Below are 23,359 nucleotides of genomic sequence, written 5' to 3'. Positions count from 1 at the left end.
GCTGTGCTTCATGAGGAGGTGGTGGTAGACGTCTCATTGCTCTATGTGCAAAAGCCCCAGTGACTGGAAGTCATCACTCCACCGATAGTTATGACTCATCCAGTCTCTCTCTCTTTCTCTCTCTGTCCTGTATGATCATAGCTCTCTCTCCCCCACTACCAATGGGTCTTTCTCCCTCTCTTTCATTCTCTTTCTTTGACACTTCTCTACAGATCCTGCCTGATAGTCTAGTCTCCCCATCTTTCTGTCTATTCTCTCCATCCGTCTGTCAGGAGGGCTGTCAGCCAGACCCCTGTCAGAGAGCGTCCTTGTTAAGTGGTGACCCTACCTCACCCCTCCAGAGCCGCCTCTGCCAGCCCTGCCCTGCCTGCCTGCCTGCCTGCCTGCCCAGCTCCCTGGGCTGAGCTTCCATCCCTGTTGGAAGAAGAGAATCCTTAAATCGAATGTACTTTTATTAAATGACAATATATTTTCATTATATCTACCCGATTGGTAGTGTACTTAAGGGATACACTTTTTGTATATTCACATACTTATTGACAACTTTAATATATGTGTTTCTACTTCTACTCATAATATTGGTTTGGCTTTGGGAGCGTGACTGATTCCCCTGCTCTCATTTCTGTAGAAGCAACTCCGGAACCTTCGAGAGAGTTGTAGTCTTTGAAGGGGAACTGGACAGATCCAGTATGGGGGCTTGGCTACAATATACAGCCTCAACCTGCCTCAACACCAGCTGGGCTGTTGTTGAGTGTACTCTCTGGCCTGGACACACACTGACACAGGTGGTAGGTACACACTCTCACACCTGCGTTCGCAGCAATACACAGCTTGTCCTCCCGTTAGACAGTGGTAGGACAGTGTGTCTCACCTTGGGTAAGAATGCGAGAGAGAGTACCATTAGGGGAGAGAGGGACTCCTCGTTGTTGCTGTGAAACTATATTTTTTCCCCAGGGAACTATTAAATTGTGACACTAAACACAAGTGTTTCTTATCTTTGGATCTTTTTCATCTCAGTTGGATAAATAGGCTTGCTCTTTGATTTGTGGCTGTTTTGTGAAAAGCAGTTTTTTCCTTAGTCTCCTTGCAGAAATCTACTTTAGCTACACTCATTTTGTCACTGAAGGTTATTATGTTTTTACTCAATGAAACAGAGTTTGCAGAAAGGGTTTGAAGTGACAAAGGGATTCAATTGTGTGATGTTTCTTGTCCTAATTCCTGCTCTTTTAGTTCCCGCCATAACTACACCATCATTTTCTTTAGCTTGCTGCATTTTTCAGTTGCATTCTGCTGCTTTATCGCATAAAAAATAAACTAGTGCAGGAATATCTGGCTCCCAGCTTCTCTATCGCTATGAAAAAAGGAGAAAACGTTTTTCAGATTGGAAGATAAATGTTTGCTATCATGGCTTTCTATGTAGAGAATTGACTTGAGTGATGATTGACAGTTTGTAATTGCAAGGTAAACAGCCTGGAATCCCTCAGTGTGCAGTTCGGTAGATTGGCTGTCTGGATCAGATGTGAGTGTCTTCTCCACTCTGAGTGAGACATGCCACATCTGAGGCCTCTTAGTTTACATCTGTGAATTTGAACCTGCGTGTCATTGTGTCAGCGTTCCTTTAGCGAACAACAACAACAATCCTTCATTGATCTCGAATTGTGGCACGCATAAACACACACGCTTGCAGGGAGCGGTGCACACATGCAAGAGGCCTCCACAGGAGAGACTCCTCAGGTCGGGGATTGAAACCAGGACCTTCTTGCTGCGACGCCACTTGCCACGGTACCACACAATGACAAATGAAGCAGTCATTGTGCAATACGTCTGTGGTTCTATGAATGAATGGGCGTATAAGTGCTTTATGTGTGTGTTTTATGTGTTTGTGTCATTATCATCATGTGTGTGTCAGCAGTGCTGGCGCCCACCATAGTGATTGATGAGGTGTCATCTCTGCTTGGTTGTGCCTGATCCCTCATTCCTGACACTCACAAGAAGAAAGGATTTAAGGATAGAAGGAAGGATGAAGGAAGGAAGGAAGAAAGGAAGGAAGGAAGGAAGGACATTTTTGAGAATCATAACAGTCCCAAAGCCTGCTGTTGAGCCTGTCCCATCTCTACTCTCCATTCCTCACTGTGGCTGAAGTCTTTTTTCCTCTCCTCATCACAGCTGCAGTCCAGAGCCTGCACGACTCCTCTCAGAGCTCTGTCTGGCTATTATCTAACACTGCAATAACGAACTTCCTCCTTGGGAAGTAATCCAAGTTAAATGTGTGCATCCTTGATAACACTTTCCAATCAAAATGGCTGCCCTCTCGCAGAACCAATGGGGGCAAAAACCTTCTTGAGTATTTATTATGAAACACAGCATGCTCTGAGGTAATTTAGAGGCAATATCTTTCTTTCTTATGTTTTCAAGTTTTGTAGGAATACTTGGCTTTAATGGCTTTCTCTTTGCAAGCTGGAAGATGATCGATTTCACGTTGATGAGAGATATCATCTAGGGGACTGGATTTCATCATCTTGTAGCTCATGCTCAAGACCACAGGCGAAAAATATAATTCTGACACATTTCCTCTCGACACTGAGCTGCAGTATGGGATCTTTATCAATTGGCTACTGAAGCTGACCAACCAGTGAGCAGCCCTGAGCGCTGGAATACCGCCTATAGAGGTCATGGTTTAATGATCTTACACACACTCAGGATCAAAGTCTAAGCCCAGCAGAGTCTCACCCTTTTAACCCTGACTCCCTCCATCTCTCCTTCCATCCATCCCTCCTCCATTTCTTTCATCTTGCCAAATCTCTTTCCACAGTATCCATTGCTTCATCCATTCAATTAAAATAATCTTTTTTTTTTTTTTATTCCTCCATCTCTCCTTACATCATCCCATCCCACTTGTAACCTTTCATCCATCCATTTCTGTTCATCTCTCCCCACATCCATCCCCTCGATCTCTCCATCTCTCCATCCAACCGTCTCCCCCCCTCTCTCCCTCTCTCCTCTCTCCCTCTCTTCCTCTCTCCCTTCTTCTCCCCGCAACACCTCTTGCCTCAGAAGGATTACTCATGCGGTTCACATAGCGCAAACTCGGTGGAAGGCTGTGATTGTTCCCACTTTGCTGAATAATCTCTTTTCAGTGGAAAGAAAAGAAAAACAAATATGCCAGCAATTCAGCTTAAGTGTCCCTCCCACCCACTACCAGAAGTCAAGTGAGAGGGAAAGGAGGAAGGGGGGTGGGGTGGGAGGGAACGGAGACATTCGGGCGATTACCCAATGGCCTCCTTGATGGCCCGGGACAACAGTGCTGAGAAATGCATTGTGGGCAGCGTGCAGAGGAGTCAATCTGTTGTTGGGCTGACACTGAGGAATAATGATGCAGGCTCGGCATCACACTCAATATGCTGGTACTGCTACTCTGACCGTGTGATTAATACAGACCATACACACACTTATGCCTGTCATGCCTGCATCACATCACCCAGCTGACCACAGGGAAACAGGGAGCTTTACTCCGCATTTCAAAATAATCTCTTTTGTCGTTGTTTACTGCAATTGGGCCATGTACAGTGGTATGAATGAGTGTTTGGTATGTTTTTGAAGGTGTCCTGTAATTGGCTGAGAGCATACACATGTGACTCTGGGACTGCCAGTGGGAAAACAGTGGCTATTTCAGAGGCAACAAAGACACTGGGCTGGGAGGAACATCTTTCAACATATTCCCCTGGGATGAATACTGTACTGCATCAATGAGGGAGAGGAGGACAAAATGGGATAAGAGAGGACAGATAATGGAGGAGAATGAGAGAGAGGAACACATAAGGGGCTGGGGATGGGTGGAGGGGCGAGATGGAGGCGGGGTAGTTATTTTAGGGAGCTGCCATTTCAATTAGGAACACAGGGATTGCCGTTGACTTAATGAGAACCTGGGTTCACTTCCTGGGCATGCTGTCCTGATCCCAATTAGAGAGGAAGAGTAGACTCGGATTGGCTGGCTGTGTACAGAGAGACACAGAGAGACACTGACTGGCGTAGCCAAAGTACCCAGGGTAGTGTGTGCAGCATGTAGATATTAGAGAGAGAGTGTCTGTCTTTCAGTTTGTCTACTGGTCTGTGAGTTTGTGCGCTCTGCTGATAAGAGACAGTTTTCTCTGCGGGGGACTTTGACAGGCACGAGCACACACTCCACAGGAGACTCAGGGTTAGACGAGGCACACACACAAACAGCCATACACAACTATAGGCTCATGTTGGTTAGACTAGCACATACACACACAGATTTCCCTCAAATAATCAATTAGAGCCGGCTTCAATCCGTCTGCCAACCGACAGACAGGCCTGAGAGAGCACGGCTTTTAAGACGCTCATTTGCTCACCAGTGATGGATGCCTGGTCTCTGGACAAGCCTCATTCCCCAGCTAGGTGCAGTCACCCCCCCACACACACACCCACCCACTCCCTGATCTGGCCGAGGAGGGGTGAAAATATGGCATTGGATTTTTTTGACGGCGAGGTATTGATTTCAGACTGAGACGAATGTCCATTCGCAATAGCGAAGCAATAGGCTTTGATTTGAGCAGTTTCATAATGCTAATAGCCAACAGCTGTGTGGCGGAGGAGGACTGGGTGTGGAAGGGAGCCAACGTCCACAGGCCTGACCCAGGATGACTTCTGGGTGATGTAGTGTAAACATGCAGACAGGCGTCATGTCTCATGTGTCTTACGGAGGACTGACGTAGGTATCGGTTTTCTGGTCATGCAGAGCAGGAGCCAGATCAATGGTATAAACATGAGCTTCTGTGTCTTGTTTAGCCTGTCTCGTGGGGCGCTTAGTGAGGGCCTGTGGAAAGGTGTGACATGACTAGGATTGAGAACATTCTGTTCAGTTCATATAGCCTCACTGTTAAGCCATTCATCCATCTCGCTCTTTCTCTCATGTACCTGTATGTGCATGCCTGTGTGGATGAGTGTGTGTGCGCACATGTGCGTGCGAGTGTGTGTGTGTGTGTGTGCGTGAGACACATGGTCTCTTCTAATATCTCCGGCGAGCCTCACTGACACGCAACAGCATCCTCTGCTAATCCAACAGAGGCCCTCACAAACAATATTATCAATTTCATTCTCTTTCTCACTCAGTCAGTCAGTCACACACACTTTCTCTGCCTCATGTTATCCATATCTTCTATTTAAAGACATGTCCCTACTGGTGTAAGAGTGTGTGTGTTCTAAAGAGTGGCATGCTTTCATTCACACAGTATGATTCTATTCCCAAAGGCGTTTTCACCGCTGAAAAAACCCTGCTGAGGTTAACACGCACATAAAAGCTCCAGCACATACTTAGTAACACAGTCTCCCACACACACACATACACACACACACTCACACACACACACACACACACACACTCACTCTCACACACACACACACACACACAAACACACACACACACACTCACTCTCACACACACACACACACACACACACACACACTCACATATGCATACACATACCCAACCAAGAGATATCATCACATGGTCTTGCCCTTGCTGTGGTCACCTTGGGCAAATTGTTGCAGTGGGATGTGAGAGATGAAGGGGTAGGGTGGGGGAGAATGAGGAAGAGGGGATTGGACAGTGACAGAAAAAGACATAGAGAGAGGGGAAGGAGAGGAAGAAAGAGGAAAAGTAAGGTGTGCTCTGGGCTAGATAGGAGGAGGAGGGCTATAGAGTGTGAGAGCTTCTGGACTTAGCATATCATTCTACTCCAGCAGTCACTCCTTTCACATTTCACAAAGTACATTATTTTCAACCTTCATACAAAATATGAATCAGAAGGTACTTTAAGCCAGGATACAACTGCACTATTTTATTAAATACCACTTTGTCATCGTGCTTTTAACTCGTTCTCTGCTTCCTTGTAACCATGCATGATTTTGAGCAAGTTTCAAATAGGACCAAATAGCAATGCTCCTTGTTGGCTCAGCACTATGTTGAGTTAGCATCGTGACCTCACTGTCAGCCTCAGTTCCGGCCAATGAGACGCAGGGCACTCTACTCTTCATCCAATCAAGTGCCTTAATAACTCAATTTGATGAGGCAACAAAAAACAGGTGACAGGTCTGTCATTGACTTACACTGTGCTGCCATCCATTCATCTCCCAATGCTGTTAGCCAGTCACTTCTCCATAGGTCATGCTAGCCTTTGTCCCTTCTCAAAAGACCTATATTGTATTGAGGATGGATCTATGTGAAGTGTGTTGGAGTGGAGTGTACTGTAGAGGAAATTTTAGTCATATGTACAATAAATGTGCTTTAAGAGAAGTTTTAAGATAGATTTAAGAAGCTTTGTACAATGACTGTTGATTTAACTCCATTTGGTAGTGATGCCATTTGGAGACATGAAGTCTGGGTGACCTGAAAGAGTTTTTACACCTGGGGGAAGAGACAGTTGGTCTAAGGACAATGAGGGTTCAGCTGTATTGTTCTTGTGACCTGGGGGAAGGTAGATAAATGGATCAAGCTGCTCTGACCCTTCCTGCTTCATAGGTGATGTTAATTAAATTCTTGTTTGAAGATGGTCACACAAAGGACAGTTGACCATTTGGCTGGTCAACTCCTGCTGCTTTATTATCTATTGGTTTGGGGAGATATGCCCCATGACAGAACAGTGAAACAATTGCTAGGGAGATGCATTGTTTCAAACTGTCACCAAGTTGAGTTGGCCAATCACAGAGTTTGCTTCATTGATTGATTGACCTTACACACACACACACACACACACACCTACACGTACACACACACACACACACACACACACACACACACACACACACACACACACACACACACGTGTGTCATTACAATAGCAGCTGAATCTCATGCTGCCTGAAGCCAGTGGCATTTTGATAACTCTAGTTAGTTTTACACAACAAGTTCATTCAGACGCCCTTTAATAATTTCTGTGAGTACTGATGTTTTTGGATAAATCCTGAATAAAAAATGCATTAACACATGCATAGTGAAGCTCCTGGATGCACACTGTGACAACATTGCTGTGTGTGGTTTAATTTGCTAGCAGTAATACTTAGACTGTGTAATGAATGACCTTAGGCGGATCTTGCTTTTTATTTGTTTGTACTGTAGTAGCCTTGTTTGTCTGGAACTAGCTGGGATAGATGACTCTCCCTGTGGCATATACACTAGTGTGTATGCAGATGTGGAGCCACCCTGCCTGGTGCCCCGCTGTCAGGATTCAGTTGGGCTGTTGAAGAACTTCCTAGAACTGAGTAGAGCCATCTTCTTTCTTCTTTCTCCTCCCTAAAAAACGCCCCTTATATCCCCCGGTCTCTTTTTGTCCTCATTTTCTCTCTTCTCCCTGCTCTTACCCCCTCTCCCACACACACCCCGGAGAACTTGCTCACTACCCTCACACACGCTTGTGACAGATCAGAATATCCACCGAGTTATATATTATTTGTCCATGCACTAAGAGAGGGAGAGAGAGGGAGAGAGAGGGACAGCGAGAGACAGAGATGGACATAGAGAGAGGGAGAGAGAGGGACAGACAGGGACAGAGAGAGAGGGAGAGAGAGGGAGAGGAAGAAGCGATGGTGCAGCTGAATGAGGAGATCCTGGGGAGGATGAGATATGACACTTCTGCTTAAAAATTCTTTGGTTCATCTCCAGGTCAACCCCGAGGCAGTGCCACCTGCTCTGGCTGAAGAGAGAAGGGAGAATGGGGATAGGGGACAAGATAGAGAGCGGAAAGTAAGAGGGAGAAAGAGAGAGGGAGAGAGAGAGACTGAGAAGGATGGAGTGACAGACGATGTAAAGATGATGAGGGAAGGAAGCTAAAGGAAAGATGGCATCAATCCAAGCCAGTCTGAATTTTCAGGACTCATCTAAGAGTGTGGAAGATGGCTAACACTCTCTCAGAAAGGAAACATCCATGGCATATAACCAGAATTTGGGGGAAATGACCTCACAGGCTAAATATTCTTACTGAAAATTGGCTGACTGACTTCCTGGACTGGAGTGTGACTCACAGCACACATTAGCCTAGCGGGTTAGCCCATTATGGCCCCCAGGAAGGAGTCTGCCACACAACTTCAACCCTTCCCTCAGCCAGACAGCCTACCCTTCACCTCAATCAGCGGCCTGGACACAGGCCTGATAACCTCACACCGATAAGACTCACACTCAATTCATGGCTGTTACGTGTTGATCTGCTATTGCACTGCAGAGAAGAGTTAAGGCATTGTCAAGTCTGCTCTGACAGCGTAGTAATGTCTGAACACGACATCTGACTTTGGATCAGCTGCCTAAACCCTGCTCATATCTTGACCAACATCCACCAGAACAATTACAGCTGGCTCTGGACCAGGTCACAAGGACAGAAAGTTTCTGTAAGTTTGAAAGTGTACATTCCATGAGGGAGATTAAAACGGTATTGATTATGGAAATGGGTGACTGTATTGTGACACCATGGTGAATACAAAATAGAATTCAGCTCTTTAAAACTGATAGTCTAATGATAGGTTATTTGCCTTTTCTTGGCAAAGGAAGGCTCAGATAAATTCAACTAGCCGGTCTGGGGTCTCTTGCTTTCTAGTTTCTCTCTCTCTCTCTCTCTCTCTCTCTCTCTCTCTCTCTCTCTCTCTCTCTCTCTCTCTCTCTCTCTCTCTCTCTCTCTCTCTCTCTCTCTCTCTCTCTCTCTCTCTCTCTCTCTCTCTCTCTCTCTCTCTCTCTCTCTCTCTCTCTCTCTCTCTCTCTCTCTCTCTCTCTCTCTCTCTCTCTCTCTCTCTCTCTGTAGATATCTCTTAATCTTTTTCATCATCCCTCCCTCTTCATCTCTTTCACTCTGTCTTTCTTTCCACCACACTCGTACAGTAGCCTTAGCCTCACTCCTCAGTCAACACTGAGGAGTGTCTTTCTTCAAAGTCTCAAGTTTCAGGAGAACATATTTTAGTTTTGCCTAAATGCAGTTGTGTTTATATTCAGTAGAAGAACCAAACGACTTGTCAAACTCATCTGAGTGGTGATGCTCTCAATCTTATAACAGGACAAGATAGGATACCTCATAAAGTTAATAATGCCATGCATGTGAGGCACTTCAGTCCTGTTAAATGCTGTGGACCCTACACAGTCCCAGTGTCCAGCAGGCAGTGGTAAACAGTTCCATGAATACAGAATGAGAGGGGGATGAATTATTGACTAAATAGTAAAGGGCAAGCTAATGAAATAACTCAGGGCCCATTTAAACGACACACAGACCCCCGCTAAGACTTTCTCACCTTTACCATGTTTAATTCATTTATTCATTTATAAACACACACACACACACAGACACACATAGAAACACGCACACACACACATACGATCACATACACAAACATACAAACATGCACATTTGCACACACATACACAAACGCAGGTTCTTCGTTCGTTGCTGGAATATTCGATCTGTGGTGGTGTATTGGGGACGTTCCCCAAGGGGTGCTGTGACCCCCAGACAGAGTTCAAGGTGCGGCAAGGACACTGATGGGCTGTGGAGCCCTGTACGAGCATGCATGGGTGTGTTTATGTTTGGGCTATTGTTTGTGTGTGCCTCGCGTGCATCTGTGTACACCTGAGCGTGGGTGTGTGTGTGGGGGGGGGTGGGTTGTGTGTGTGTGTGAGGCAGTGCAACGGCAGTAGCAACTCTACCCTGCTCCGTGCTGCCATGTCCGAGTGATGTCATCCTGGACCCTGCGCTGCTGTAACACCGAAGGGACGTTTCTTATGCCTAGTTAAGGGAGAGGGAAGTTAATCTGCCTGAGCAGGGGGCGTGACTGGCGCTCTGTCTGTCCTTGGCTGTGTGTGTGGGTGTGTGTGTGTGTTTTAGCCCATCTCATTTACTCCAATGACCTATCACACACACTGTAGCTGTAAACCAGCTGGACGGCTCATCTCAGCTCATTAAGGCCGTATCTGTCTCGGACACGCAACTTAACGACTGTCTTAGCCTCACCACAACATGCCATTCTCTCTACTGTACTTAGTCAAAATGTCCGCCCTGTTTATACTGTGCTGGATGAGTTGGCAAAAGGTCTTCCCGGTTTGAAGGTAGTTAATCTGTGTTTGTATGTGTGTTTCGTGTGGAAACGATTGTTTCCGTGAGTAAAAAGAGCATTTGGGTGTGTGCATTTGTCACACTGTGTATAAACTGGCCTGAATATGTATGGGGGGATTGTTCATCTGATGAATATACTAAGGCTAATGATGCATGTGAAAAGCAATCAGAGAAGCAGGAGCTGATGAGTAAGGGAGATGAGTATAAATACCAGAGGAGGCAGTAGATGGCTCATCCCCCTGGCCCCATGCACAACTGGGCTGGCTGCTCCACATACTCACTGCTCCACACAATTCCCCTTTACCTCTGTAGTACAAACCCGGTATTTTTCACGATAGATTCTTGGTGATGCTGCTTCGCGGGTGAATGATTGTTGTAAGGTGTGTGTGTGTGTGCGCGCAGGTGTGTTGCCATGTTTGTTTGTTGTGCACATGGTGGTTATGGGAGCGTGAGTTTATGGGTGTGGGTTTGTGTGGGAGATCATTGAAAGTCGTGTTAGAGCTGGCGCTAGCACTGTAAATCCTGGTTGATAGCGAGGCTTGAATAATTTACTTAGTGACTATGAGTCCGAACCCTTTCACTCTTTTCTACCTGCATCTGCACCTTTTGGAGTTTGTCCATCTCTGTTCACACTGGCACACTGAGGAAATCAGATAGAACAGTCAGTATATCTTAGACAATTGACACATTATCTTCAAGGCTGTAATTCTAAATACGATTTTTTTCCTCATTGGCCTGGATAAATACCTTGTTTTTTTTTTACAGTAAAGTATAGTCTGACAGTATATCCATACATAAAAAAAGGACATGTATGGATTAATCCAGAGACTTCCTGTGTGGTTTGCAGGCTCGTATAAATCTACTGTCTGACCTTTAGTTGTATCTCTTTAATCTTACTGTTTAATCATCATCGTCATCACCACCATGACCATCATTATCATTGCCAGCATCACCATCATTGCCATTATTGTGATGTTTCACAAATGAATGTGCACACACACACACGTAGTGGATTCAGGCTTTCTTTGGGTTTGATTGATGTCGAGAAACAAGGAGTGACATGCTCCCAGATTGAAATGTCGTCCGTCGTGTTAATTCAGAGGACTGGCGTGAGAGAATAGGAGAGAGCATTTTCCTCTCCGCCCCACCCCAACCTCCCCCCCTCCTGTTTTATTATCCTTTTTTAATTTTTCATTTGTTACAGCATCTCCAATTATTCCGCCTCGCCGTTTCTTTTTTTTTTTACATTCCATCTCAGACGCACTCGCTCAATCTCTCTCTCTCTCTCTCCCCCTCCCCCTCCCGCTCCCCCCTCCCTCGCTCTCTCCCTCTCTCCCGCTCCCGCTCTCTCCGTCAGTGAGATGAAACAGGAGCTGGCGGAGGAAGGCAGCAGATGCTCCATCCTCACCAGGCAGCACCGCTTCAACGAGCACTGCTGCATCCGCTGCTGCGCCCCCTTCACCTTCCTGCTCAACCCCAAGCGGCCCTGCCTCGACTGCTGCTTCAACGTCTGCAAGACCTGCCGCACCTACAGCAAGAAGGAGCGCGCCTGGCTCTGCTCCGCCTGCCAGAAGACCCGGTGAGTACCCACCCCACCCGGCTCGCTCCAAACGCACGCCAGACGCTGTCCCCTGGAGAGAGGGACCCGGGGACAGGGAGAGGTGGGGACGGAAGGAGAGGGACAGAGGAGTGTGGATGGAGGAGGGGGGGGGGGGGGGGGGGGGGGGGATAAAGAGAGAGGATGAAAGAGAGGAATGGGGTGAGAGGAGGGTGGTAAGAGACTGAGACAGGAACAGAGGAAAGGGAGTATGGGGCTGTAACTGCCGCTACAACTGCCAGGACTGCTGGGAGTGAGTTACAGGTATTTAGAGACAGAGAGAGAGACAGAGTGAGAGAGAGAGGGAGAGAGGGAGGGAGGAAAGAGAGGACTCTGCTGAAGAGAGAGAGATAGAGCGAAAGAGAAAATGGGATGCCTGTAGAGTGCTGTGAGGGTTGACAGGTTGTTTTTGGGCATGAGGGGAGGAAGAGAGGAGGAGAAGGGAAAGGGGTTTCATATTTGCGGCTGCAGCTGCCGCTAGTGTGTGTCTACCATTAAACATCAAACCGCACGCACACACACTCGCAAAAACACACAGGTGCCGAGTCTAAAACAGTGAAAATAGTAAACCATGCTGTGTGATTGGAGAATTTATAACGAGGTTGTATTGAACCATGTTGTGTATGAGTTGAGTGGGGCTTTAGTGAGTTAGCTGGTTGATGATTTATTTTCCTGTCAGACCTGGAGCTCCATTAGCACCGTGTTATCTGGGTGGCGTGATGGTCATGGTGTGTCTCCGCACATTCCCTTGTGTACTGTACAGTCCATGAGTGTAGCGGTAGGTGTGTGTGTGTGTGTGTGAGGGACTCGTAGGTGTACCTGAGGAAACGCCTGGGTTTCTGGGAGCTGGTCACGTCTTAACCACCTGCGGCCGCGGCACCGACATAGCGCCACGCTCCCCCTCACCACCGTCTGTGCCTCAACTCTCAGTGTGTGTGTGTGTGTGTGTTTGTGTGTGAAATGCAGAGAAATGCTGACTTGTAAGTGTGGGCATATCTGTGTGTGCGTAAGACAGTTTGGAGGTGTTGATTGTGGAGATTAGGGAGCATGACAATGTGTAGAAAAGGCGTAACGTAACCGCTCTACCCAAGTCTCTCTCTCTCTCTCTCTGTCTCTCTCTCTCTGTCTCTCTCTCTGTCTCTCTCACGTTCTCTCCTTTTCAGTTCTTACTCTGTATTTTTTCCTGTCTGTCTGACTGTGATTGATTCTGCTGCATGGTATTGAGTTAGACCCTCAGCCTAAACTCTCGCTTTACTAGAGGCGGAGGGGGGGGGGGTGGAGGAGAAGCTAGAGATCTATCGATCTGGTTAAAGAATCTCTCACCCTCTATCTTTTCTCTCCTTCCAACCCCCCCTCCCTCCTTCCCATCCTCTCTATCTTTCAGCGCTCTCCCTCTCTCATCTCTGACACTACCCCAAGGCAGGGGAGCGCTAGCCCGCTAACGGTGCGCCAGCTAGTCCATCTCCAGCGATGTCATGTTCTCATTAAGGCAGATAGAAAGCCTGTCCAGATATTAGCAACCACCAGGCTCATTAAGCACAGCTCCTTTCATCAAAGTGTTGAAAGAGCTGTCAAGATTAAATAGACGATGGGCTGTCTAATAATTTCCTGAATTCTGAGAATTTTGTTGTGGCCCAGCATTGTAGCAACATCGCCAGTAAGTTGCTGCAACATTGTGTGTCAGCTGGAGAGTAAATGTACCCGGTTATGTCGCATAACCTGCTTTCTGGAATACCGCCCAGATCTCAAATTCCTTTACTCTGATCTTTGCGGGTGTTTGTGTGTGGTTGTGTCCGAGGTGTGTGTTTGGAAGGTACAATTGGAAGGGCCACATGGTCTGGTTAACACGTGCAGGCTGTACATGTACGTACGCCCACTTTTATTCCGAATGCTACTGAATGACATCACCACCAGCGACCACACACACACACACACACATGCTAGCTTGCACACACATGCTGGCACACACACATTTCTGTGTACACTCAGACTTGCGCACACACAAACACACTCAAAAGCACATGCACACACACACACACATCCACACACTTACACACCACATACTACACGCCATATAAGTCATGAACATGTAATGATAATGAATCATTTCGAGTTTCCTTCTAATTCATTTTGGCTGACGCCATATGGTAATCAGACAGTTGCCTACGGTTACACAGTCACACAGAGAGGGGGCAGTACACGACTGATTGGTCCAGCCCAGTGGTTCTAGGTAGTGCAGGATGCGTGTAGAGCAGAGGAGCTGTTCTAGGAGCAGGTGGGCCAGGCGGAGGACAAGATGAGGGTTATGTGTGCAGAGAAGACATTGTGACGATGCTGCCTTGTTCCCCTGTGTGTTCACTCTGCTGTGGCAGGACTGTCACACCACCTACCTGCTAGACTGAGAACACACACACCACAGGCACATAGCCGCATCAACACACACACGCACACACGCGCACACACAGACACAGACACAAACTGTCCCTACCAGTCCTGGGTAAACAGGCATGTTGAGCGTGACCGTGAAAAGTCTGGTTGTATTAGTCACTTAGGCCTCTGGAGTGAGTCTGTGTGTGTGTCCACACACACACGCACACACACACACACACACACAGACAGACATTTTAGGTAGAGAAATGGTAAGTAAGTAGTTCATGACATCTACAGGGATTCTCGTCTTCTATTGAAACTGTTTCCAGATCGGGTACATATACACACACAAAAACACACAAACAGGTTCAAACACATACACACACACACATGCCTAGACTTTTACTAGGTTTCTCAGGGAGAGTGGCAGTGGGAGGCGAGTGCAGGGGCCAGAGAATGATGCTGAAACCCCCTGCCTCTCAGCTGGCTTGAACCAGCACACACTCGGCTGAATGAATATGAAATCCTCTTTTCATCTTCCTCTCAAGTTGCCCTGCTCGCCACTTCCATCAGGGAAATGAAAGTCCCTGTTCTCCACAGTTACATTTGCACCAAATTTCAAAATTGAACACTCTGATTTATGTGTTATACCCTAGCGATACCCCCCCCCCCACACACACACACAAACACACACACACACCTCACACAGCAAAACGGACACGCCGCAGTTACAAAATCAAACCGAACCACACTCCTGTGGCGGTGTTGCCCATAAAGGGGTCCACCTCTGGCCAGAGAGAGCTCTATTTCAAGCTGATGGGCGTCAGGGGAGGGGCCGTGTACGCTCTCGGCCTGGAGCCCCTCACCTGCTCCTCCTATTGGCCAGCCAGCTGGAGCCACTCTGATTGGTTTGGGGAATGAACAAACGTAATCCAAACCCTCCGCCCCCGACCGGTCCAGTCCCCCACCCCCCTGGGCATATCCTGGGAAGCATTCTTAGACCTGCCCACTTTTTAAATAGCAACAATCAGCCCCTGTCACCAATTGTCACCTCCCCCTGTTGGGATGTAAACCGCTGTTGGAGATGTGCCCTTAGACAATGATGAGGAGTTTTTATGAATGGGACTATTTATAGGGACGACCCAAGGGTGACGTTAATCGCTGGTGACATACGTCACGCCCGTGGGACATCTCTGTGAGCATAGACACACTAACATGGAGGTACATTATGTATTTTTTTATTTTATTTTTTATAATGCTTGGTTACACTGCTATGGTGTATCATTAGCAGATGGAGTTGTGTTGGCAGGTAAGGACTCATGTCCTTGTGGATGGCAATTAGACTTGAGAGTGTGTCTTGTAAATGGCAAGCACTCTCTGACGAAACTGTGAAATAACTCGAGGAAAAAAGAGTGGAGAGGAGGAAGAAGAGGAAAGATGAAAAAAGAAGGAGATATCTTTATCTTCAGCAGGGGGGTGTTTTCAGAGAAGGAGAGAAGGAGAGAGAGGCAGAGAGAGAGACAAACAGAGAGAGACAGAGAGAGCTTATGGAGACATGTCGAGGTGCAATGGATGTAAGAACTCACTCCATATTTTAAAGAAGCTTCAAGTTAATGGAAAGCATTTGACAGCAGAACGTAACACTGCGCTTCCTGAACACTTGGATAACCCAGCACTAAGATGACCGAATACTGAGAAAACTGAACCCTAGGATAACTGAACACCAGGATAACTGAATACCGAGAACAGAACACTGGGCCTGTTCATCCTCCCTCTTCTCTCTTCGTCCGTTTTTCTCTGTCCCTCTATGACTATGACTGTTTCACTTTCATGCTCATTCGCTCTAGCTCTCCCTTTTAGTTTTCTGCATCCTCCTCTCGCTGTATCACTGTCTCACCTTCTCTGCTCTCGTCTTGACCACCTCTGCTCCACGCATGCTCTGTGGCAGACACTCATATAGACACGCACGCAACTCCAGCAGGTATAATAAGCACAGATGATAGTGTCTGTGGGCTGTGTAGCTCTCTGTGGAACGGAGAAGGCAACAGTACGGTTCTCGCTTGATGAAGGTACATTTAAAAGCCTTGCTCCCCTAAACGAAAGCATAGACCCAATTAAAGAACTCATTCCTATTTGTGCAAGAGCTTCCTCAGTCTTAATTACTGCTGAGCACCCCAGCCCACAGGCTAGATCAGCGTGAGCCTAAGGACACTTGTGTACTGTGTGTGTAATGTGTGGTTTTTGTATGAGTGCATGTGTGTTTATCTGTGTGTGGTTATCTGAGTGTGGTTATCCGAGTGTGGTTATCTCTGTGTGGTTGTCTATGTGTGGTTATCTGAGTGTGGTTATCCGAGTGTGGTTATCTCTGTGTGGTTGTCTATGTGTGGTTATCTGTGTGTGGTTATCTGTGTGTGGTTATCTCTGTGTGGTTATCTCTGTGTGGTTGTCTATGTGTGGTTATCTGTGTGTGGTTATCCCTGTGTGGTTATCTCTGTGTGGTTATCTCTGTGTGGTTATATGCATATGGTTATGTATGTATCGACATTAGTTTGTGTGGGCATGTGTTGTGTGTTGGTCTGTGTGCAGTTCTTTGTGTGTGTGTGTGTGTGTGTGGGAATGTTTGCGGGTGTGTCTGGTAGCCCTCTGTCACTTTGCGGATCTCTGAGTCATTGTTGTGGGTTAGCATGCCGTGGTGTCTCTGCTGTCATTTTGTCTGTCTGTGTGGGTGGTGAGACTGAGCCAGTGACGCCCCTGACACGCGCCCATGTGACCTCAGCGCCAGTCAACAAGCCACGAATGCAGTAGAAAATATTGCTGCTCTCTCCTAGTACAGTACCCCCGGCTGCCATTGAGTTTCCCCAGTTGCATTAGTTCTGCTTTGTGACTTGAAACTGGAACTTAATACCATGCCCCAGAACTCCATTGCTCGTCATGCAGGCTTCCAAACCTGCTGGCGCACAATTGGAAATTGTATGATTCTGAAATTGGATTGTTGGTCAGATATGATCTATCACAAGGCAACATTAGCATCAGAAATCTCTAGAACCCTGGCCATTTTTCATTTCCTGTGATAGACTGGATGCAGTCTGCCTGACGGTGATGCGAGAGATGTGATTGGCTGCTCTTCCTACTTCTCTTTGTCTCGCCTTGTGTCTTCTCTCTGTCTCTTTCTTTTCTGTCTCTTTCTCTTTCTCTCTGTGTCTTTCTCTCTGTGTCTTTCTCTCCGTCTCTTTCTCTCTCTCTCTCTCTCTCTCTCTCTCTCTTCCTTCTCTTTCTCTCTCTCTCTCTCTCTTCCTTCTCTTTCTCCTTTCTCTCCGGCTCTCCTCCCCCGGGTGGACAGTTCCATCTGACTCTCAGCCACAGTGTGCTCTCCAGTGCAGAAATGAAATGAGATATTGACACCTCAGCGTTCATATTCACCACGCGTTCCCTCCCTCCCCCGAGAGCCCCCTTTGAAGAGAGAGAAAAAGATAGAGGGAGGGAGGGATTTAGGAGGGGGAGGATTGAGCTTCTTCCTATGCAAACATTTCCATAATTGCACAAATCCCTTTCCCTCATCTCCACAGTACAGTACAGGATGGGAATATGAGTATTAGTATTTGGGCTCCAGCATGTTTGTGTGAATGAACGGTATGTGTGTGTGCGTGTAGAAAGAACATTTTCGTGTGTTATCTAGTTATCAGGGCTGGCCAAATTATTTGGGTTCGCACAAATTAATTTACTTTGTGTCGCTAATCAAAGACACACATTCATTAACACAAACACGTACAATAACCTGCATGCACATCATGAACTCATTGACCGGTTTTCCTGGAAAGTGTGGCATTGTGCATGAATAACAATTAGCCGATATGCTAATGTTGCTCTCCCACTGTTGGTGTTCTGCTCTGAGTACTGAGGCGTTTTAATTGATGTGTTTTCCTTTTCTCTTTTTCCCCTCTCTCTTTCTCTCTCATCTTTCGTTCTTTCTCATTATCTCTGACTCTCTTCTCCTCCTTCTCTCTTTGCTCCTTGCACTCTTTCTCTCTTTTAATCTCTCCCTGACTCACCCACAAAGTCTCCCTTTCCTGCTACCTTTCTTTCTCGATCTCCTTATGTATTCCCTCCCTCCCTCCCCATATAAATTATTCTGCAGGGCTCCCAGTTTGTGTCTCCTCTCCCGAGTCCTCACAGCCCCTCCTCATGCAGCCCAGCTATCTGCTCCTCGTCCATCGTTTGATCGTGATTTAATACCTGGGTGCTCAGCTTGTGTTATCATATTTGTTTAGGACCGTCTGAAGTGGTTAAGACTGCCAGGTAGGGATGCTGGTAGCTCAGACATCTCCTTTGTGTTTCACAAATGCTCAGGTCACTTCTAAGTCTTGACTTTACAGGGATGAGTGGATGAAGAAGACCGTGTCGGTAAGGTAGAGAGGAGGGAGACACTGAGTGAGGTGGTGACATGGTGCTGGAACCTTGGCAGTATTGGATTGTACTGTACTGATGAGAGGAGCTGTTGGATGCCTCAAGGTGGAGCTGAGTGTGCCTTCTGATAGGCTTGCCAGATTACACACACACCCACATGCAACACACAGGCACACACACCACAAACACACAAACATGCAAAAACACATACACACTCAAAATACACAGACAAAATACCCAAACACATACGTACAAAGTCATACAAATAAACAAACACCCATAGTTTTATACAAACACACGCACACACACCTCACTTGCAATCACTCACTCACTCACTCGCACACACTCACTCGCTGAAACAGATAAACACCAACACACATGGTACTGGCATCATTGATCTACCATGCAGATACACCGGCAAAACAGCTAACCCTGTTTCTGTGTCCTTGTCCGTGTGTATGTGTGTGTGTCCGTGTGTGTGTGTACTCCTGTATCAATCTTCTGCTTTCTGTATATAAATATATATCTTCTGCTGAGGCCAGGATCAGGGTGTTTGATATAGTGCTCTCATCAGCAGTATAGCCCACAGCCCTGGCCTTGCCACCGAGCTGACTGACAGATGGACTGACGGACTCGAACAGCATAGATCAGTCTGCCTCGCCCTACACATTGGCCAAATCTCGTTAGGACTGTGTGTTTCATGTGCGCGCGAGTGTGTACGTGTAGTAGCCTGTAGGTTAGGCTGCTGCCACTGTTGTGTTTCAACCATCCTGCAGGAATGGATGTATGGAGCCATGCATTTTGAATGAGGTCTCCTTTTCCTCCTGCCCCCCTGCTAGCTTGTGGATGTGAGGTGGTCTAATCTCGTAAGGGCCTCTCACTGCACCAGACAAACAGCCACTGGAGTCGCATTGCTCACGGAGCACCTTCACCTCGCCACAGACGCAAAGAACATCTCCGCGGTTGTAAAACCTCGAGCTCCGATTTTGGTGTTCGCGAATGAAGCAGGGTCCCTGAAAATTGTGTGCAGCTTCAGTCCACTCATACGACTAATTCATTTCTGTGCAATATCAGCCTCAACAAGTCACATATCAACCCCCAACCCCACGGTGTTCCTACTCAAAATCCCAACGTAGCTTGTTAGTTCTCTGTGCCGAATATATCTATTGATACAGTACCACCTCCATACCCTCTGTACTGTGTTGTTCTCTGTTACTTTGTGTTTGTGTTTTGGCACCCTCCGTGTTGATACTATGTTGGTAAACAATAGGGATCCAGAGAGACTGCCTGCTTGTCTGGCTGCCTGCCTGCCTGGAGGACTGCCTGGGTGTGTAAAACGCCCTCAGGCTGACGACTGTGCACACACACATGCAATCACGTATTCCTGGTTTCGGGTCTCTAATGTCTTTGTGACAGTTGTGTTTTGTGTTTTGGTGGTGCTTCTTTTACAAATCCAATTGACTTCCAGTATCTGCATTCATCTCCCTCACAGCTGCACATGTTTATGCATCATCCGCTCGAGTCCACCTGCTCGTCAGGGTCAGCCAGGGAGCACAGGTTTCCCCTGGTCTGTAGGACCCTTCCCCCTCCTCCCTCCCCCAAACTCTCCAACCATCATCCCCCTCCTCTCTGGAGTGAGTGCGGGTGAGGTGATGGTGAGAATGGACTCCTCCCAGGTGCGATCAACTCCGATCTTGGTTTTCCCGAGAGGACACACTAAAATGTCTTTGAGCTACCTCCGTCGGTTCATGCTTGACCCGCGTCAATCGCTCTCACTGTGTTATTCCATTCCCGTGTGGCACCGATGCACACGTGCGCAGGGTGTCCTGTCGCCTGTCACAGGGCCGCCCTGCCGCCCGCTGTGTTCTTTCAGCGTCGGCTGCTCAGCAATAAAAAGTGTTTTGACTGTATTGAAGCGAGCGGCTAGCAGAGGGCCCGTGGCTGTGGGGGACGCCCTCGCTCTCAGCTGGATGATTGTCGTTAAAGGCGGCCCGCGGTGAGGCCGGCAGTTATTCATGCTGATTTGCTCTCCAGTCCAATCTCATTTGCTATCGAGCTTTCTCTCGTTCGGAGGGAATCACCTTGACGTGTAGAGGTTGAAGATAACGATCAGGGAGGTTTACACAAGCACGTCTGTCCAACCACGTTCCTGAAGAGCTTGAGCCTGTAGGTGTTTAGTTCCAGTCCTAAATTAGCACAGCTGATTCTAATAATTAGCTGGCAGACAAGCGGAGTGGGGTGAGCTAAAAGTAGGGTTGGAGAGGAAGCCTGCAGGAAGGCAACTCCCCAGGAATACGGATGGAGAGCCCTGCACTGCAGCAGCTCTCCCCAGGGTACTCAGGGCTCCATATCAGCCTCCTGGCATGAATAATAGAGGACTGTTGCTGCTGGGTAGCCTGGGACGACTCTGGACTGTGCTGCTGGGTAGCCTGGGACGACTCTGGACTGTGCTAGTGGGTAGTCTGGGACGACTCTGGACTGTGCTGCTGGTTAGTCTGGGACGACTCTGGACTGTGCCGCTGGGTAGCCTGGGATGACTCTGGACTGTGCTGCTGGGTAGTCTGGGACGACTCTGGACTGTTGCTGCTGGGTAGTCTGGGACGACTCTGGACTGTTGCTGCTGGGTAGCCTGGGACGACTCTGGACTGTGCTGCTGGGTAGCCTGGGAGGACTCTGGACTGTGCTGCTGGGTAGTCTGGGACGACTCTGGACTGTGCTGCTGGGTAGCCTGGGACGACTCTGGACTGTGCTGCTGGGTAGCCTGGGAGGACTCTGGAGTGTGTGGAGGAGGACCATGGATGACAGTGTCAGTTGTGGTGTTGGTGGGGACTGGGTAGAGGGGGGTTATAACACATCAAAGCGATTTTAACCCCCCCTCCCACACACACACACACACACATACACAGAGATGTGCATTTTCTCACCCTCCTTTCTCTCTTTATCTTACACACACATGCACACTTTCAGCTTTTGGCTTGAGTGACCAGTGTTTACCACCCCTCTTTAGAGCTCACAGCTTTATAGTTTAAGTCATTGGAATGAGCTTAATGTACAGTTTATGCAACTCATGCTATCCAGAAGATGTGAGGACATTATTGTTACACTCATTGCACTGAGAACTCCTACTGTCCTGTCGCTTGATTTAATATGTTTGATGCTGTTTAATCCTATGATTAAAGTGAGTTGCTACATAAAAGTTCTCGCTTGTTGTTTTAAAGGGCCTGGGTTCATGACTGGCTCTGTCCAGGGATGTCAGGTGGCTGAGCGGTTAGGGAATCGGGCTAGTAATCAGAAGGTGGTCGGTTCGATTCCCGGCTGTGCAAAATGACGTTGTGTCTTTGGACAAGGCACTTGAATTGCCTCAGGGGAATGTCCCTGCTGTAAGTCTCTCTGGATGAGAGCGTCTGCTAAATGTAAATGTCTAGCAGAACCTACTAGTATCACTCGTTATACTCTGGCATCCTACGCAAAGAATCCTCACAGCATCTCACTTCACCGTGATCCCCCCCCTCTACATCCTAATTTAGCCCAGCTCATGTTAATCTGTCATGGCCTCTAATGAGATTAAATGTGATGTTTGCTGCTGGAATACTGGAGTCTGTCAGGTTTGCATGTCATACCATGTGCTGGACTGAATTGTCCTTGAGAGTTCCTTGCCACGTGTTTGCTAGTAACGCTGTTAGCATTAGCATGATGTTAGCTTTTAGCAGGATATTAGCTGTTAATTCTGTGCTACCGTTTAGCATGGTGTTAGCTGTTGGCGAGATGTTATCTTTTAGCTCTGTGTTAGCTGTTAGCACTGTGTTAGCTGTTAGCACTGTGTTAGCTGTTAGTCTGTAGCAAAGAGCCCCAGGTGGGTCTGAGAAGGAGATTTCTGTATTTGCTTGCCTGGCTGTTCCAGTCTGTCTCCAATCCTCCATCTGTCTCTGACTGTGCCATGGAGCCACTGGCACAGAAACCCTTCTACAAGCACTGATAATTGTAGAGAGAGAGAGACAGAGACAGAGAGAGACAGAGAGATTGATGCCTGGGGTAGTGGGGTAGACTGGTAGAGGAATCGGTAGAGCTGTATATGACAGGCTATGGAGAAGTTGACTAATGTACACCGTATGCTATGTGGGATGTATAGGATAATTTGCTGGTTCTCTATGCAAAGATTCTCCAGTTCTGTGGACAGAGAGAGAAGGAGAGAGAGATGGAGGGATGAGGGAGGGACAGTGTCATTGATGGTCCTCCTGGTCTATCTGGCTGACTGCTGAGCCGATGGGGCGAAAACTCACTCAGGACTGGCTCATAAACGCACACACACACACGCGCGCGCGCACACACACACACACACACACACACACACACACACACACACACACACGCACACACACTGTTAGCCAGTTGCTGCGTGTCTGACTTGTCAGGACAGCTCATTCAAGATACTCATTGGCTTGAATTAACTTTCATAAAAATGAAAACCTTGCCTAATTTATAACTCCTCAGGTTGCAGATACTCCCTTATTCATAAACTGCAGATGCCCAAGACAGTATTTTAGCCAGAGATATAACAATATGTGGTCACTTGCCAGCACCTTTTTGAATGCTATTCTTTCATCCTTTAAAATATTTAGACCAACAAGAGATAGCCGTAAAGAGGGAAAGAGAAAGAAGTGAAAGGGAGGGAGAAAGATCCAGAGTTCTGTTATTGCCTCTACATAGTGTTTAACATAATGCCTTTCAATGCAAACCATTTGCACTAGTCTAAGCCCGCATTGTGTCAAAATAGCCACTGTCTTTTTCATTCACCCATAAAACTGATTCAAAGTTGAGAGTTGTTTAACTGTTTAACTATCAGGTCCACAGACCGTCCATATGACCAAATCAGAGAACAGTT

The 23,359-nt window shown here is 47.4% G+C and overlaps 1 protein-coding gene across 1 annotated transcript in view; it reads left to right on the top strand.

The window, feature by feature from the left end:
* Positions 1-23,359, top strand: part of myripb (myosin VIIA and Rab interacting protein b) — a 65,599-nt gene that overhangs the window by 19,831 nt on the left and 22,409 nt on the right. Inside the window, exon 3 of the mRNA XM_047023929.1 lies at positions 11,464-11,685. Coding sequence (XP_046879885.1) covers positions 11,464-11,685 — 222 coding nt within the window. The remainder of the gene's footprint in view (positions 1-11,463; positions 11,686-23,359) is intronic.

This window comes from Hypomesus transpacificus, chromosome 8 (assembly GCF_021917145.1).
Source record: "Hypomesus transpacificus isolate Combined female chromosome 8, fHypTra1, whole genome shotgun sequence".
Lineage (NCBI taxonomy): Eukaryota > Metazoa > Chordata > Actinopteri > Osmeriformes > Osmeridae > Hypomesus > Hypomesus transpacificus.
Note: the sequence above shows the minus strand (reverse complement) of the source record. Positions and strands in the feature narration are given on the sequence as shown.